Source organism: Sarcophilus harrisii, chromosome 4 (genome assembly GCF_902635505.1).
Source record: "Sarcophilus harrisii chromosome 4, mSarHar1.11, whole genome shotgun sequence".
NCBI lineage: Eukaryota > Metazoa > Chordata > Mammalia > Dasyuromorphia > Dasyuridae > Sarcophilus > Sarcophilus harrisii.
The window spans coordinates 292843895-292862408 of record NC_045429.1 but is presented as its reverse complement, the minus strand read 5'-3'; the positions used below and the strand labels follow the sequence as shown (position 1 = coordinate 292862408).

At 35.3% G+C, this 18514-nt stretch overlaps 1 protein-coding gene across 1 annotated transcript; it reads left to right on the top strand.

Annotated features, from left to right (window-relative positions):
* Nucleotides 1-337: 337 nt before the first annotated feature.
* On the top strand, nt 338-17967 carry BTN1A1 (butyrophilin subfamily 1 member A1). The gene is made up of 7 exons (XM_012550201.1): nt 338-441; nt 1099-1225; nt 1441-1788; nt 9566-9847; nt 14360-14509; nt 16098-16124; nt 16855-17967. The coding sequence occupies exons 2-7, from the start codon at nt 1147-1149 to the stop codon at nt 17541-17543; spliced, it is 1575 nt and encodes a 524-aa protein (XP_012405655.1). The 5' UTR covers nt 338-441; nt 1099-1146; the 3' UTR covers nt 17544-17967.
* The last annotated feature ends 547 nt before the right edge of the window (nt 17968-18514 follow it).

Here is an 18514-nt window from a genome sequence, read left to right as displayed (position 1 = left end):
AAGCAGGAATTGCTATCAGTTAACAGCTACAATAAGTTAACATCTACAATGCTATTGTAGGTCACAGGATAAATTCCTGTAGAAAAGGATAGAGTAGCACCACTAACCAAGAACAGGAGGACTCTAAAAAGCAAAAGAAATGGGAAAGTGCCAAAGACAAACTTCCCCTCCTTAATAAATTTGCCTGCTTTTCCTCCAGGTACCTCCAGGTACTACCTTTGCTTTCTGACACCACCAAAGAAGACTAATCCTTCTCCTACTGAAATCCAATTCAAAATAAACACATCAGGTTCTTTGTAAATGTCTTGTTCTTTGTAACAAAGTACTTCCCCCTTCCTTTTCCTGATCATTCTTACCTTTTCACTCAGGAGCCACAACTAACTTTTTCATTTGGGACTCAGGTCAGGAGTCTCTCCAAAGATTTTCTCTGTGATCCACCAGGTCAGTATCTGTTTCTTCCAATACTGGAAAACAAGTGTCATTCCTCTGTCTCTTTCTACAGAGACTCCTTTCAGGGAAGCACGCTCACCCCTTTTTACCACTATTCTTCCCCTTTCTCTTTGTTCTTCCCTAAGCCTGTATGTTTTATTCTTTTATACAGTATTTTGTTCTTTTTTTTTCCCAGTCATGTCTGACTCTTCATAATCACATTTGGGATGCTCATCTTGCTTCTCTCATTTTCTCCTCCATCTTTTCTTCCAGTATCACCCTCTTCACCACTACTGATATTTATCATCAATATTCACAGTGATTTTTTTCAACTATTTTTTGTTTATAAAATCCTTTGGAGGAATTCATCCTTCTTTCCGTCCCCCCCCCCAAAAAAAAAAACCCTGCAAATTTACTGGATTAGGATTGTTTAACATATGTGAAGTTTGACTTAATAATGGAATTGATAAGACTATCAATTAAGAAAAGTAGTAGATGTGGATTGGAGTCTTTAGATATAAATTGTGGAGCAATTATAATTGAAAAGAAAAAAGAAATGTTTGAGGGACTATCCTTAAAGCAAAAAAATTTGTTCTGAGTGCTTTTTTCTTTCCTTCACCCTACTCCACTCCCACACTCACTCCATTTCTTCCTAAATGCCTCTTTTAGGTTTCATTCCCTGGCTAATTCATCACAAGTACGTATTTACTAACAGAAATGATGATGACTTTTCCAGTCTCCTCACAGGGCAGATATCTGATTTTCCTCTTCATCCAGTTGCCCATGCTGGACTCAGGTAAATTTTTCTTTTCTCTCTTGTTCTATGGAGATTTCTCAAAAGAAGGAAACAATTCCATATTGGCTTCCAGTTTAAATATATCCCCCCAAATAAAAAAGCTAAAGAGTTCAAAATGCTCCGGGGACTTTCAAGAAATAATATCTATCAATATATTGTGTATTTCATCCCTCATATTTCCATTCTGAGTTCTTCAATCTCTCTTTGTTGAGCAGCTCGGTTTGATGTGATTGGGCCTACTGAACCCATCCTGGCCATGGTTGGGGAAGATATTGATTTACCCTGTCACCTCTCACCCAACATAAGTGCTAAGAATATGGAGCTGAGGTGGTATAGAAAGAAGATCTCTCCAGCAGTATATGTGTATCAGAAAGAAAAGGACCAAGGAGGAGATCAAATTAAGGAGTTTCAAGGGAGAACAACATTTGTTCAAGACAATATCACTGAGGGGAATGTGGCTGTGACAATCCACAACGTCAGAGCTTCCGATGATGGACAATATCGCTGCTTTTTCAAAGATGACCAAATGTATGAAGAAGCTATCATAGAGCTGAAAGTGGCAAGTGAGTCATTTCATTTTGTTCAATGACCTTTCCCCAGAGGGACCTAAAGAGTATCTTTTTCATTTTCAAGGCTTAATTTGATTGTAAATTCTCAAATTTCTGTCCAGAATTACATTTTAGTTCCAAGACTTGTCACAATAATTCCTGCTAAAAAGTAAACCTGGATATTGAAAAAAGAGAATCTGAGAAAGAGAACAGAACAATACCCCATTACTTCTCAGTGAGATAAAACTACTCTGAAGATATTGTTCAAATAAGGTTCTATGTTTGTTTCATAAGTTTTTGTTTTCTGCCTCCGATAAAATCTGTGTCCAAAAACATGCATATGGCAAGTGAACCATAAAGCGATGCAACAAATGTCAGGATTGAAGTAATAGGATGGTAATACAATGTAGAAAGGATAAGGATTAGGAAGAAATGAAAGCAGGAACCAGTCACACATTCCCAACCCTAACTCAAAGCTCAGACTGGAGCCATGAAGCCAGTTTAAAACTCTGAATTTTTTTTTCAAAATGCTCTATGTAAGGATCTTTTTGTAAAATTTACAGGTTGTAAATAAAACAACAATTTTTTTTTAATTTTATTTTTTAAATCATTATTGTCTATTGGTAGGTAATACGGTAGATAGAACCATGGACCTAGACTTATGTCTATAAGTTCAAATCTAGGCTCAGACACTTTAATGCATCAAGGCAGTAAGAAACAATAAGCCCAAAGATTTTTTCTAACGCTGAACTAGAGAAGGAAGAAAAACCATCAGATTTGCCATTTGGGTGCAAGGTAAAATTGAGAGTAAAGTGATAAAACAAGTGATCACCAAGTGTTTTTTTAAACGTTTATCACATACCAGGCACAGTACTAAGTGTTGAAAATTGGAGGGGGAAAAAAGGTGGAAACAATCCCTGTTCTTAAGAAATTTACAGTCTGAGACAGTAGACAACATGCAAATACAGGCAGGATATAGCAAGACAATTGGAAATCAATCAATAAACATTTATTAAGCCCTTAATACAGGCTAGGCACTGTCCTAAATGCTAGGGATACTAAAAAAGGCAAGATACTGCCCTCAAAAAGTTTAAATTTCAAAAGAAATTTAATGGGGAAGATAACGTGAACAAATATCTATACATATATCCTATTTATCCTGATTACAGTATATGTAATGCATATGATATGTTAAATATAATACAAATAATAATATACAATATTAGTATCACATTAATATTACTATGTCAATAATTTAATGTTTATGATATGTGCAATATATTATATATAGGATAAATAGGAAATAATTAATGGAGAAAAGGCTCTGGAATTATGAAGGGTTGAGAAAGATTTCTTGGAATTTTAGTTGGGAACTAAAGGATGTCAGGGAACTCAGTAGGCAAAGTTGAGGAGGGAGAACATTCCAGGTATAGGGGACAAACAGAAAAAATGCCTAGAGACAAAGGATAACTAATTCAAACAGTATAAGGAAGGAAGTGTGTTGTAAAAAGAGTAGAAAAGTTAAGAGGGGGGCTATGTTTTGCAGGACTTTGAATGCCAGACAGAAGATTTGTATTTATTTCTAGGGATGATAGGCTGCTGCTGGAGTTTATTGTGTATGGGAGTGAAATGATCAGTCCCATGCTTTAGGAAAATCATTTTGGTTAATGAATGGAGAATGGATTACAATAAAGAGAGATCTGACACAGGCATTTCTACCAGTAGGTTATTGAAATAGTCCAGTTGTGAAGTAATAAGAACCTATACTAGGGGGATCGCTGTGGTAAAGGAGAGAAAAGTTCATGTTTGGGAAGTATTACAGAGATGAAGTAGACTTTGGCAACAGATTGGATATAAAGGACATGGGGTGGGGAAAATGGCAAGATCAAGGGTATATCCATCATTATGTGAGGCTAAAGTGAGAAGAGGGTAGACTGAAGAAAACAACGGTCAGTATGTTTAAGAGTATGTTTAAGAGAATGTCAAGATGTATGTTGAAGTCTCCTAGTAGGAGACTGGTGAAAAAAAGTTCAAAATTGTATCTTGGGCATTATTTCTTTTTGAACTGCTTTGAAATCCCACTTTAATATGTAGTATAAATTTAATTTTTCACAAAAGTCCTACTATGATACCTCATCAAAACAGGAAATGATTCTAAATTCTTAAAGGTTTTGCCAGAGGAGTACATATTCTTCAAGTTCTACTATGTTTATAAAAGGTTTAAAGTATAGTTCTAAGAATAAATTAAATCTATTTCCAAGTTAGCCCAGTTAATCATAGAATCACACATCATAAGTAGGTTGGCCACATTGTAATGAGATAATTTGGCTGTAGTAATCCATGAAACAGGAAAAATTAAAAAATGATCCTAAGTCTTATATGTTTCCCTTCCTTTCTGCAAGAACAGTGGCAGTAGAGTAGGAAAGGAGGTAGAGAGTATCTGTTTAAGACTGTAAGAATAATAGTTTTTAGATTATAAACAAATATTAATGTGATCATTAATATTGAATGTGAGGTGCTTATCTAACAGTCAACCAGTAGGTTAATGGCAGAGTTGTTTAATCAGAACAATCTTGATAATCTTGCTATAAACAAAACCAGAAGAAGAAAGTTGCAACTAGATGGAAAGATATCTCACAAATACTCCTGGCAAAGTTAAAGAAAGGCATTGGTAAAAGTTTAAAAACAAAGTAGAGCCAATAAGACCTCAGAAGAAAAATTTTATAGGCAATTTCTCAGATAAAGATTTCACAACTCACATATGTAAAAAAATCTTTGTCAAATTTAAAAGAATATGAATTATTCTTCAATTGACAAATGGTCAAAGGAGATGAACAGATAGGTTTTCAATGAAGAAATCAAAACTATATATAGTCATATGAAAACATACTCTAAATCACTTTTGGTTAGAGAAATGCAAATTAAAACAACTTTGAGATATCTGATAGCTATCATAATGGCTAAAATAATTGAAGGGGGAAATGGCAAATGTTGGTTGCAGAGGATATGGAAAAATTGAAACAGTGACTCACATTTGGTGATACTGTGTACTGATCCAGTCATTTTTAAAGAGGAATCTGAAATTATACCCAAAGAGTTTTAAAACTGTGTATAACCTCTCTCCCAGCAATACATTATTAAGTATGTTTCACAAGTGGATTATGGAAAAAGGAAATGAATCTATATGTTCTAAAATATTTACATCAGTTGTCTTTGTGGTAGCAACAAACTAGAAAATATGGAGATGCTCATCAGTGGAGAAGTAGCTAAGCAAATAGTGTTATATGCTTGTGATGGAATACTATTGTGCCACAGAAAATGATAAGCAGGGTTGATTTTAGGGGGGGAAATAAAAAGACTTACATGAAATAATGAAAAGTGAAATGAACAGAACCAAGAGAACATTGTACACAGTAATAGCAATATTCTAAGAACAACTTGAAACAACTAAGTCATTTTGGATATTATAAATACTCAAATCAACTACAAAGTACCTATGAAGAAAGATACTATCTACATGCAGAGAAAAAACTGATACACATACCTATAGTATTGTTCCATATGCATACATATATGTGTGTGTATATATATATATATATATACACATACATATATATGTATTAGGGTCTAATGGTAGCCTTCTCTAGGGTGAGGTGCGAAGGGAAGGAGGGAAAAAATACACAGCAAAGAATAAAAGAAAGCTTAGAAGGAAGTACAAAAAAAGCATTGTAGCTTTGAAAACGATGTCTAATATTTATTACATAGGTGAGGTTCTTTTAAATAAACAGTGTGAAAATGGAAAAAATAAATTTAATAACATCTTCCAATTAAACCGGTACATGAATGATATATCTAAAACAAAAATGGGAACAAGTGAAGATAAGGAGAAATAAATGTGTAAATATGGTTTAGGAGAAAGAAATGATAGGATAAAAACTTATACATTATACAGAAGCCTTATGCTTCTATATTATATATACTAAATTTTAAAAAAAGAAATAGTTATTAGGTATAATGAACATTGTACACAGTAATAGCAATATTCTAAGAACAACTTGAAACAACTAAGTCATTTTGGATATTATAAATACTCAAATCAACTACAAAGTACCTATAAGAAAACATCAATTGCCAAACTATATGGTTACTCTCCCAGCTAAACAAAATCTTTATGAGGGTCATCTATACATGCATTAAATGCATGAATTGACAATGGAACAATCAGGCTTTTGCAAATGATATTCAACAATGGAACATATCTTTACCATCTAATAATTGATTAAAAGATCTGTCCTCTTTATTGTAGCAATTAATTTTGGTTGGAAGTTCAGAATAAAATTATTATAGTTGGTATTAGTATGAATTGTTCATTTCTCTTTAGTATACTAGGCCCACAGATAAAAAGGAAGAAGAATTTGGATATCTTTTAGAAAATTGTAAAGCACTTTTACTGTCCCCAAGATTCCCATAACAGAAAAATGTAAAGATTTTCAATGTTAAGATTTTACCAGTGTGTTCTGTGATAGTGAAACCTGTAACATCATGACTTTTGAAAAACAGGATCACACAGAGGGAAATGGAAAGGCACATGGTAGGTGAGAGCAGTCTATGAAATATGAAAACCTCATCAAATGATTTTAACACAGAAAGAGAAGCTGAACTGGTCACAGAGCAAAAGCAAGGGCAAGGGATTACACGTAGATGGCCAAAGGGTTCTACTGGAATTCTCAAAATGTCAGATGAAAAATGAGGAAGATCTTGACTATGTTGGATAGATTTCCCGTGATGAACTTTGGGGAGTAGACATGAATAAGGATCCCACAGAACTGGCGAGCATGGATAAGTCTTGTTCTGCATCATTGACATAATTCCCAAATTGATGAGATTGATATTTGACTGTGAAGGAATCTGTATTTTATGTGCAGGAAGATTATTTTTATTTCCAGGATGCCCTAGAAGGGAAGCAGATATCACTTCATGAGACTTATAATAGACAAATGGCAAACTCCATTTGCTTATGAGTCACTCGATAAATATTTATTAAGCACCTATTGTATGTCAGGCATTGTGCTAAGTTCCGGGGATACATAGAGAGGTAAAAAGTAGTCCCTACTCTTGAAGAGCTTTTAGGCCAGTGGGGGAGATAACATGCAAATAGCTGTGTACAAAGAAGTTATAAACAGGATGAATGGGAAATAATCAATGGAAGGAAGGTACTAGAATCAAGAGAAACTGAAAAATACTTTCTGTAGATGATGCAATTTTAGCTAGGACTTGAAGGAAGCTAAGGAAGTCAGAGAAAAATGAAGAGGGAAAGCATTCCATACCCAGTGGACAGCCAATAAAAATGATCAGAATCAGGAGCTGGAGTATCTTATTCAAAAAACAGCATAAAGGCCAGTGAACAATACTGAAGGAATAAAAAGATGGAAGAAGGTAGAAGATGTAAGAAGACTGAAAAGGTTGGGAAGGAGCAAGTTATGAATGTAATGTTGTAGAAACTGAGGCAAGATAGAGATTAGAGGTTTTTAATATTTTATTAGAGGGAGAATTTGGACTGGCTAAGCCATCTTAGCCAGCTGGGTGGATAGAACTATTGTCTCAAAGCATCCAACAACAAGCAAGGGATTTCAGAGAATCTTATAGGACTCTAGTGATCAGGGAAACAAAAGCAAGGGATGGATAGAGCATTGGGAAGGAGAAGTTCCAAGAAAGGACCATAAATTCAGTTCTGACAGGTTGGGGATAAGAAGGAAGGATTGTAAATTCTGGGGAATTTGCTAGGAGTCAGAATGTCTAAGGCAGAAGATATTCAAATATCTGAGATAAGCCAACTGCAGTTTTATGACTCTTTTGGAATACTACTCAGGGCTCCCAGCCCTAATTATCTCAGTCCTAATGACCAGGAAGGGGAGTTCCAAAAAGACTGAGGCAGAACAATTCAGGGAAACTGAGGCATAACATGAAGGCCTTTGAACTCCAAATAGAACATTTTATATTTGAATCTAGAGGTAATAGGGAGCCATAGAAGTTTATTGTATTGGAAGGAGAGAGGGTGGTTACATACTGTGCTTTAAGAAAATCGCTTTGATAGCTGAGTAGAGGATTGAATTGAATTGGAAGAGACTTGTGGCAGGTAGACCCCTATCATAGCAGTCTAGGTATGACCTGCATCAGAATGGTAGCAGTGGCAAAAGGAGAGAAGAAAGTATATGAGAAATGTTACAAAATTAAAATTAACAGGGCTTGGCACTGGATTATGATTGAATATGGGAGTAAGAGAGAGTCAAGAATGACATCTGGCTTTCAAGTCTAGGTATTTAGGAGAATGGTAGCATGCTTGACAATAATAAGGAAGTTGGATGGAAGGAGAGGTTGAGAATAAATATAATTTGTTTAGTTTTGGATATGCTGAGTTTAAGATATCTGTAGGATATCTAGTTTAAGGAATCTAGTAGGCATTTGGAGATTTAGGTCTGGGGATTAGGAGGAACATTATAACTGAATATGTAGATGTGACAATTATCTACAAAAAGATAATAATTGGATCCATAATAACTGATGAGATCACTTTATGAAATACTCTAAAGAAGGGAACCTTGGACAAAGCCTTGTGGGACAATTTATTTTCAGACTTTCTCTATGTTTCTATTTTCTATTCTATTTCAAAGATTCTCTTCCTATATTTTCTACTTGGGAGGTTGTTCTATTTCAATTAGGTCCCATATAGAAGAAGAGAGTGTAGAACCTCTGTGACATTATAATTTAAGGTTTGTAGATTCAATCTTTGAGAGTTTAGTCAACTTAAAGTGTGATTCTACAATTGAAGTATGCTACCACAAAGTATGCTATTTGATGATCCCTCAGCTGCATCTTTGAAACTAAAAGAAGAAATAAATTTTTTTTCTAAAAACCTTTTTAAAAAACATTCTTCAGGGGCAGCTAGTTGGTATAGTAAATAGAGCACCAGCCCTGAAGCCAGGAGGACCTGAGCTCAAATTTGGCCTCAGACACAACACTTCCTGGCTGTGTGACTCTAGGCAAGTCACTTAATCCCAATTGCCTCAGCAAAAAACAAAACAAAACAAAACAAAAAAACAAACAAAAAACAAAAACAAAAACAAAAACAAAAAAAATTCTTCAAGAACCAGATCAAATCCTGTTGCCACTGTAAAGTGTTACCTGACTGTTTCCACCCAGATTATTTTTTTTCTGGATCTGACTTTAAATGCATTTTTAGTCAGGATCAATTGACTTTAATATTTAGATATTCTCTGTTTCACATGCATTATGCTTATTTTCCCCAGCTCATCTCTAAGTTATTTAAGGACAGAGGCAAAGTCTCTGTTTCTTATATCTTACCCAGCACTGGGCTAATAAACATTTAATAGTAGCTTGTTGCAATATTGATTCTCTATTTTAACCCCAGAACCAGACCAGTGGAAAGAGTGAATAACAAATGAAAGATGGAGAACTTTCCAGCCCTTGGAGATACTAACAGAATGGGTTAGAATACTAGGATCATTGTTCAAAGACCCATAGCAACTGGTATATTAGAACAGAAGTCTCCTAAAGAAAGGAAGTCTATTCAGTTCCCTAGAGCAGTATTATATATATGTATATGTGTATATCTATGTGGGTCTATATGTATACACACACCTGTATATTTATACATGTATTTATGGTTAGTCTATGTCAATAGATTTACCACTCTAAAGACTTCCTTTCTCCCTTCCCACCCTCACCCCCAACAGATCCACTAAAGGATTCAGATTAATTTTTCTCTTTCCAGGTCTGGGCTCTGATCCTCACATTCACATGGAAGCTTATGGAGATGAAGGCATTCTCCTAGAGTGCACATCAGTTGGATGGTACCCAGTGCCCCAGGTGCTATGGAAAGATCTAAAAGGAGAGATATTACCACTTTTATCTTTGTCCCAGACACCTAATGAAGATGGCCTAATTACTGTAGAAGCCTCTGTGGCTATCAGAGACTATTCTGTGGGAAGTGTATCTTGTTCCATTCGAAACCCTCTCCTCAATCTGGAGAAGGTGGTAAGGATTTCCATACCAGGTTAGTCCTTTCCTAAACTTCCATTATGTTGAGTTGCTAAAACAAAATTCTCTAACTGGAAACCATCTGAAGATTTGTGAGACTTTCTTAGCCACCAAGAATCTAACTATGTTCAGATTAAGAAATTATTTTAAAATAAAGACCTTTTGGTTTTCAATGTTGCTTTCCAGAGACAAACCTCTTTCTAGTGATACTCTTCTTGTCATTGGCACCATTCACCCTGGTCACCCTAAGATGTTTGTTGTTACTTTGCACTCACCTTTGATTCAAACTAGATGTATTCCTAAATTTGCTTGACCACAAAGGGAGAAGATAATTCCATATAGCCCGTGTTTCACGCAAAAGAGAATTCCAAGCCTAATTCACCACATTCTTAGAATTGTACAGCTCCTTGATCAGCTTCCATAAAACAGCTCCTATAATTCTTATGTTCTTTTATGCTTTCCAGTTCCTGTGATTTCTATGCCCTATTTTCATACAGTCACAGAATCTCAGAGCTAGAAGGGACTTCAGAGACCATCGAGTTTAACCTATACCTTAAGTCAGTTACAATATATCCTCTAATCCCTACAATATATCCCATGAATGGTTAGATGAATTTTGCTTGGTTTAATGAGGAAGAACCCACTATCTCCCAAAGCAACTTATTCTACTTTTCAATAGCTTTAATTATTAATTAATGTCTCAAGTCTAAATCTGCCCTTTTTGTAACTATTACTGAACCAATTCAACCCTCTTTCTATTTAATAATCTTTAAAATATATGAAGATAGCTACTATTTCCCCCACCCTCCCAAAGAAAACTTTTCTCTTCTCTAGAAATTGAGCATCCTAAGTTCTTCCACTCAATCTTCATATGACATGCTTTCATGGCTACCAAGATCATTCTAATTTCCCTCCTCTGGAAATCCTACAGCTTATAAAAAGCCTTTCTGAAATGTGATACCCCAAAATACAGTACTTGAGATGTGATACTCCAGGGTTAGAGAATGGAATCATTATCATCCCCTTATTCTTTCATAGGCTTTTTTTGATAGGACAAAATTAGCTTGAAAAATATTGTTCCATTGGTCCCCCATCCCCACACTAGGCAGACTCTCTTTGACACCAAAAAGGGATTTTTAGAGGAATGAAATTATAACTCCTCTGTCACTGCCTACCTGGAGTTTTGTTTTAGTTTTGTTGGCTCTTTCTCTTTTTTTTTTTTTCCCTTTTCAGACAGAGAAACCTCAGTAGACTAATTGTTTTCCTTTGGGCATTTTATTGACCTGCTTTCTTATGTCTGGCAAATTTGAATAGAACATTAATATTTAAATGAATGCAGAAAAATATGTCTGTAATACTCAGTATGTTTATCTTTTAAAACCAAAAGAACTTTTTTAAAAAAGTAAATTGCTGCCTTCTGGCACTATCATGAATTTGTCAAAAGTAGGCAGAGATCCAGTTTTACAATTCTTCAGAGGTTCTGTCATTTCTTATACACATCTTCTAAAGAGACAATAAATAAGTCTTACGGTCATCTGATCAAGAAATATCAACCATCACTACTTATCTTCTTAGCCTTGACCTTTTCTTAATGAACTCTCCTCTGAGAGCACCTGCAAAGTTACATTATTATGTTTTAGAGAGCAAGTTGCTGCTTCCTCATAAAAACTTTTCAGAAAGAGCTTCAAATCTATTATTTAATCCCAAATGATGGATATACCTTGTTTCCCATTCTACTCAGTAGCATGTTTTTGTACTCTCCAATATGATGAAAATCAGAATTTCCTCCTGCCTTTTTTCTTCTTTTTTTCCACATTATAGATTTTCCACTTTTAAGGAAAATGTAATTATTTCTGGTAAATTGGAAAGTGAAGTATCATTCTTCATGTCTTTTTACCTCTCTTTTAGGAGGGAGATGAGCTTCCTTTAGAGTACAAATAAAAATCACTTGGAAAGAGAAGCAATATAATCATCACATTATCTATTTAGATCTCTGCAAAATTCTTTCTATAAATTTCTATATTTGGTAGAAATAAATTTCTCAGCTTATTATATGGACTTGCTAATGGCTTCCTCTAGGTCTCTTCTAGAGACATAGTATTGGGAACTGCTTCTGAGGAACAACTTATAGGTTGTCACCTTTCCCAATGGAGGGTATGGATAACCATACCTCTTTCCCTTTGTCTTATGAACTTCTTACCTTGTCTTACCCATTTACCTCTCTTATTTACTTCCTTTTCCTTTTGTTTGAATCCTCTTTATCTTCCTTCAATTTCCTAAGTCCCCTCAAATTTCTCCTCCATAATTTAATCTTTAGCCTTCTTCATAATTCTATAATTCTCCCAATTTCCTTCACCATCCTTTATTCTTCTTCAGTTCAAATCTTTCTTTAGGTCCTTTTCCCACTGAAATCAAAAATATATTGGTTTCTCCTTTAAAAATAGAGATTATGGGTAGCTTTGTTTATTTGAATTAACAAGTAGTAAGATAACATTTTGATCAGAAGAATACCCAAGAAGCTATATAGCATGGAAGAAAAGTTGATTCTTCTTTGTTCTTAACTTCACTTTCCAAATACCAGCTCTAATAAGATGTCTCTTTAGGTAATTAAGATTCTCTTGGATTCAATCACCTACATGTACATGTACAAGTACACATACATACATGTACACTAAAGATTTCTTCAGCTCTGACAGATGGGTACTGACAAGGAAAGTTGAATCTCAAAAATTCTCTAACTCCTCTATAACTCCTAATTATCACATTTTTACTTTATATTGTATTCAATATTTGTTGCTTTTAAAGAATTCTCCCCCAGAGAGAAGAATTCTGTTAGGAAAATTAATATGTTCATCCTTCAGTCCATGTTGTTTAGCTAATCTCAGTTATCTATATAGCATTCAAATAATTTCACAAAAAAACAATAACATGGATACATACTACATACATTTTTAAAATAATTATTTCAGATATGTTCCCTACTTCATAGGGGAAAGTGGAGTAAAGGAAATTGGTGAAAGGTTGCGGGGGGGGGGGGGATATAGTTACAATAATAGATCATTTATTACAACCTATCTCCACTACTGGAATAAAATAACCAAATCATCTTTGATCAGAAACATTAAGCCCTATTATATTAGCATTTTATTCAAAAAGTCAGATTGATTTAATAAATAAATAGGGAAGACAGGACATGATTTCAAGAAATCATGGTTTACTCTTACTTGCTGTGTAATTATAGATAAGTCACTGAACTTTTTTGAACTCCTCTGAGTTTGGTCATCTATTAACGTGGATAATAGATATTATCCACATTAAACATGTGGATAATAATAATTGCTCTTATTCCACAGCATATTTCAGTAAACTACAGATTCTATTTTAAAATGTATAAATCAGTCTTAGCTCACGGGCTGCACAAAAACAGGTTGTGAAGTTTGCTAATCCCTGCTCTAGAAGAGGAGAGGTAAATTCTGAAGGATGAGAAACTTCTTGATCAATCACTTTTACGACTAATTGTACTCCCTCTCTTGATGGCCTGTAAGGCATTCTTTAAACTTTCAAGCATCACACATATGTGAACTGTTATTCTCCATATAATATCCTGGTGCTTCCTCTTGATTTTATCTTTCCCTAAGTGCAGCAACCTGATAAGCTTGAAGAGATGCTTCTAAATCTAATATTAGAGTATCCCTAGCTATAGTTTTGACTTCATTTTGAGAAAACTCTCCTGATTCTTCTAATGTTCCAAAGTGGGATTGGTAATGGATTGGTTGGTTTTTAAGGTCCTTCCCAGATATAAATCTTGTGATGATGTGATCCTTTATGCCTGAACATTCTGTATGAAAAAGTCTCCACCTGAAAGATGTTCAGGAGCAAAAAGGCATAATTACTTTTTCTTTGGAAAAATAAGTGGATAGTGATAATGCTGAGAAAGTCTAAGAGAAAAGGCTGGGATCAAGTAACACTTTCATTCCTGATTCCATTTTGGTTCTGAATCAGAAAACATACATAGGTTCCAGATGATCTAAGAATGGATAAAAGGGAAGGAAGAATTCCAAACAAGGAAAGAGTTTTTCCCTCCACTCCATAATTATAAGATATCATACTCAATTACTCCGAGAAAAAGAGAGTATTTCCCATCTACATCCTTGCCATCACTTCAGTTTCCATCCCAAATTTATCACAGAGGAAGAAATTCAGACATCAACCCTATCTGGCCATATGTTTGTTCTAAGATAACTCAAAATTCTCTCTGTTTTCCTAACTACTAAACTTTCAATAGTATCAACATCTCTGGATAAAAAAGATAGAGTAATAATGATGTTGGACCCCCAGTAAGAATTGTAATGAGACACAAGTGGGAGCCTTGAAGAGAGTAGAGCAATAATTAATTAGATAACTAATGAGATTAATCTGCTATTTGGCCACTACTATTACTTCCATTTAATCCAATCTATTTGTCTCAAGAAAATTAAATTTTCCTGATGTTCCTTATAGAATATAATTCTCTTGAATCTTGTTTCAGATCCTGTCTTCTCAAGGTTATCTCCTTGGATTTTGTCTATGGCTGTTATTCTTACTGCTCTTGGACTTCTCACTATTGGAGCCATATTCTTCATCTGGAAACTACATAGAAACAAAAATGGAGAAAAAGAGAATAAATCCTTAAGCAAAGGTAGAGAAATCATAGATTGAATATATAAATATTAGAAAAGGAAAGAAGTTAGGAAACAATCTCACTTTACTTACTCAGGTAGCTTCTCAAGCTATAGTTATAAATTCAAGGACAATTTCATCCTTATTAAGCTTACCTTATGTACTACTCTATGTGTGAGTATTTTCTTTCTTTTTTTTTTTATTTAATAGCCTTTTATTTACAAGTTATATGCACGGATAATTTTACAGCGTTAACAATTGCCAAACCTCTTGTTCCAATTTTTCACCTCTTACCCCTCACCCCCTCCCCTAGATGGCAGGATGACCAGTAGATGTTAAATACATTAAAATATAAATTAGATACACAATAAGTATACGTGACCAAAACATTATTTTGCTGTATAAAAAGAATCAGACTCTGAAATATTGTACAATTAGCTTGTGAAGGAAATAAAAAATGCAGGTGGGCATAAATAGAGGGATTGGGAATTCAATGTAATGGTTTTTAGTCATCTCCCAGAGTTCTTTCTCTGGGCGTAGCTGGTTCAGTTCATTACTGCTCCATTGGAAATGATTTGGTTGACCTCGTTGCTGAGGATGGCCAGGTCCATCAGAACTGGTCATCATATAGTATTGTTGTTGAAGTATATAAAGATCTCCTGGTCCTACTCATTTCACTCAGCATCAGTTCGTGTAAGTCTCTCCAGGCCTTTCTGAAATCATCCTGTTGGTCATTTCTTACAGAACAGTAATATTCCATAATATTCATATACCACAATTTATTCAGCCATTCTCCAACTGATGAACATCCATTCAGTTTCCAGTTTCTAGCCACTACAAAAAGGGCTGCCACAAACATTCGTGCACATACAGGTCCCTTTCCCTTCTGTATAATCTCTCTGGGATATAAGCCCAGTAGTAACACTGCTGGATCAAAGGGTATGCACAGTTTGATAACTTTTTGAGCATAATTCCAAACTACTCTCCAAAATGGTTGGATTCGTTCTATGTGTATTTTCAAAAGTAGATAAATTGCTGGGGGGAGGTTAATAATTAAATAAATAAAATCTAATGTATCCATCATTTTTCCTCTCCCCCTGAAACATTCCTTTCAATTACCTAAATTCAGAAATTTTTTTTTTCCAGTGGAAAGCTCAATAGGCTTAGAACCAAAAATTGGGTTTGCAACTTGACTCTTCTATTTCCTATCTATGTGACTTTGGATAATTTACTTCATCTTTCTTGACCTACCTTATCTGTAAAATGCTAGATGATGCCCAAGATCCATTCCAGCCCTGAACATTTGGCCATGAACCAATAGGAACTTCTTCTGTATTACAAAGAAAATTAAAATGTTCCTCATTCTTCATATGTTGATCATTCTTCAATAATAGATATCCATAGGGAAAAAAAAATCTTCCATTGTGTATTTGACCCATTCATGAACCCTATATCTCTTCCTATAGTCAATCATTTTTTGCTGTTCCTTTTTCAGAGAAACTCCAGGAAGAACTAACGAAAGTCCTTCCCCCCCCCCATTGTTCTATTTATAATTTTATTTATTTTTTCCTATATCATGGAAGTTACATCTTTCTATTTCATTACAGGATGGAAAAAGGCTCAGTTACATGCAGGTAAGTGGTCCTACTTATCCTCAGAATTCGGTAAATTTTTTATAGCTTTTAGAGATAATAGAGTCAAGAGAACCTAAGTTTAAATCCTGCCTCAGATACTTTATCCACTATATGTCCCTGAACAAATTATTCTGTCTTTCTTCCCCAGTTTCTTCAACTATAAAATGAGGGAAATTATCATTCCTGGTTCTACACCTGTGATTGTATAATCTAGGATGCTATGAACCATTTCTATGTATTTTTTGATGTAAAAGAAAGACATGGTCAGACAGAAATTCAAGAAGAAATGGAGTGAAGTTATAGAAAGTAATCTCTCCACAAAAGAAATCACAGGATCACTTTCTTTTATGTTCCCAATTCTCATGGAACTAGTGAGGTAGTTTCAAGCCAGATTAAGAAATGTGGCTAGGTTTAGTTATTTCTAAAACAAAAGAGGTGATACAAAACCTTTAAAACTTCCCACCAAAATAGTAACTGTATCATGTACCTTCACTTTAGCCTAAATAGTCTTTATTAAAAACCAACATCTATTGTGTGCTTTGTACTCCCTCCCTAGATAAGCTTTACTCTACCTCTCTGAAGAATCAGACCTGAAAGAAACTTTTGGGGGCAGATAAAATGGGATTTTATCTTTCATGGGAGTCTTGTGAAATCATCATTCCCCTTCTCAGAGGATAGAGAAATGAAGCTTCTGGTGTCTACATTCACTGACCTCTGACTTTCTCTACAGTTAATGTAACTCTGGATCCAGACACTGCTCATCCCCATCTCTTCCTATATGAGGGTTTGAAATCCATCAGGTTGGAGGACACACGACAGAAGCTTCCTGACAAGCCTGAGAGATTTGATTCCTGGCCTTGTGTACTAGGCCGGGAAGGCTTCACCTCAGGGAAACACTACTGGGAAGTAGAAGTGGGAGATAGAACTGATTGGGCTATAGGAGTTTGTAAGGAGAATGTGACAAAGAAAGGATTTGATCCCATGACCCCTGAGAATGGGTTTTGGGCTGTGGAGTTGTATGGAAATGGATATTGGGCTCTTACCCCACTCCGGACCCCCCTTCCTCTAACAGGACCTCCTCGCCGTATAGGGGTGTTTTTGGACTATGAATCCGGACATATTTCCTTCTATGACATGACTAATGGATCACACATCTATACTTTCCCCCAAGCCTCCTTTTCTGGGACTCTCCGGCCTTTCTTTTGTCTTTGGTCTTGTGGTAAAAAGCCCCTTACTATTTGTCCAATATTTGATGGACCAGATGAAGTCACTATCATTGCTAATCCCCCTATCCCTTCTAAGAAGAGCCTAGTGACCCCCACAAGTGAAAAATCAATTTTATGGGACACAGATTCTCCCCAAAGTTCCAATTCTAAAATATTTCCAATTCAACCTAATAATGGGGTCCTGGAACATTAGGAACCACTCTGTGCTCCCTTTCATTTTCACTCTTCCTCTTTTAGGTCTATAGTTGCCTTCATTATCTGGCTTATCTATTGCTACCCATGAGGTAGTGAACAGGTTTGGGGAAACTCCATAAAGGTTTACCCAGATAGGGAGGGGAATATAAAGAAGGCAAAATTTAAACTGCTTTTATAATAGCTAGGGTGAGAATTTTTCTAACCTATTGCTTCAGTATCAGCTAGGTATCGATAAATAAGAGTTGAGGGAGTGGATTAGGTAGGATTACATAAAAGAGTATTCTTGGTGCTGTGAATAGGGAAATTTTGAAGAACAAAGACTTAAAACAGCAAAGAGACCAAATGGTACATAGGAAATGCTAGAAAAAATATCACAAATAAACAGGTTTAGTTCACAGAACTATATTGGGAACAAGAGTAAGGAACCTGAAAAAAACAAAGATGGATGAGGAAAGAAATATGCAGTGATAAGATGAGGAGATACCGTCAATGGCAACATCATCAGTCATTTCCTTCCTTTAAGATTTCCTGTCCCCCAAATCTCTCCCCAACAGGACTGACTGTACCATATAACTAACTGTCTTAATAGCATCTACCTCTGGAGCTCCAGGGAGAAAGAAGAGCAGAGGAAAATAGGAAGGAAGGAAGGAAGGAAGGAAGGAAGGAAGGAAGGAAGGAAGGAAGGAAGGAAGGAAGGAAGGAAAAGAAAAGAGAGAGAGACAGAGACAGAGACAGAGAGAGACAGAGAGAATGAGAATTAGTTGATTTGAAATATCCCCTACAAGCTGATTCCAATCCCAGGTCCAAAACTTTGCCTCTCCTTCATATTTTCTTCTTGCAACACAGTTTATTTTAACATCATTTCATTCCTATCCAACAAACTCTGCTCCATCAATCCCGATTCACCTGCAATTTCAGTAAGGATCATTGAATCTTCACTCTGATTTACATTGATCCAATTTTTACCTT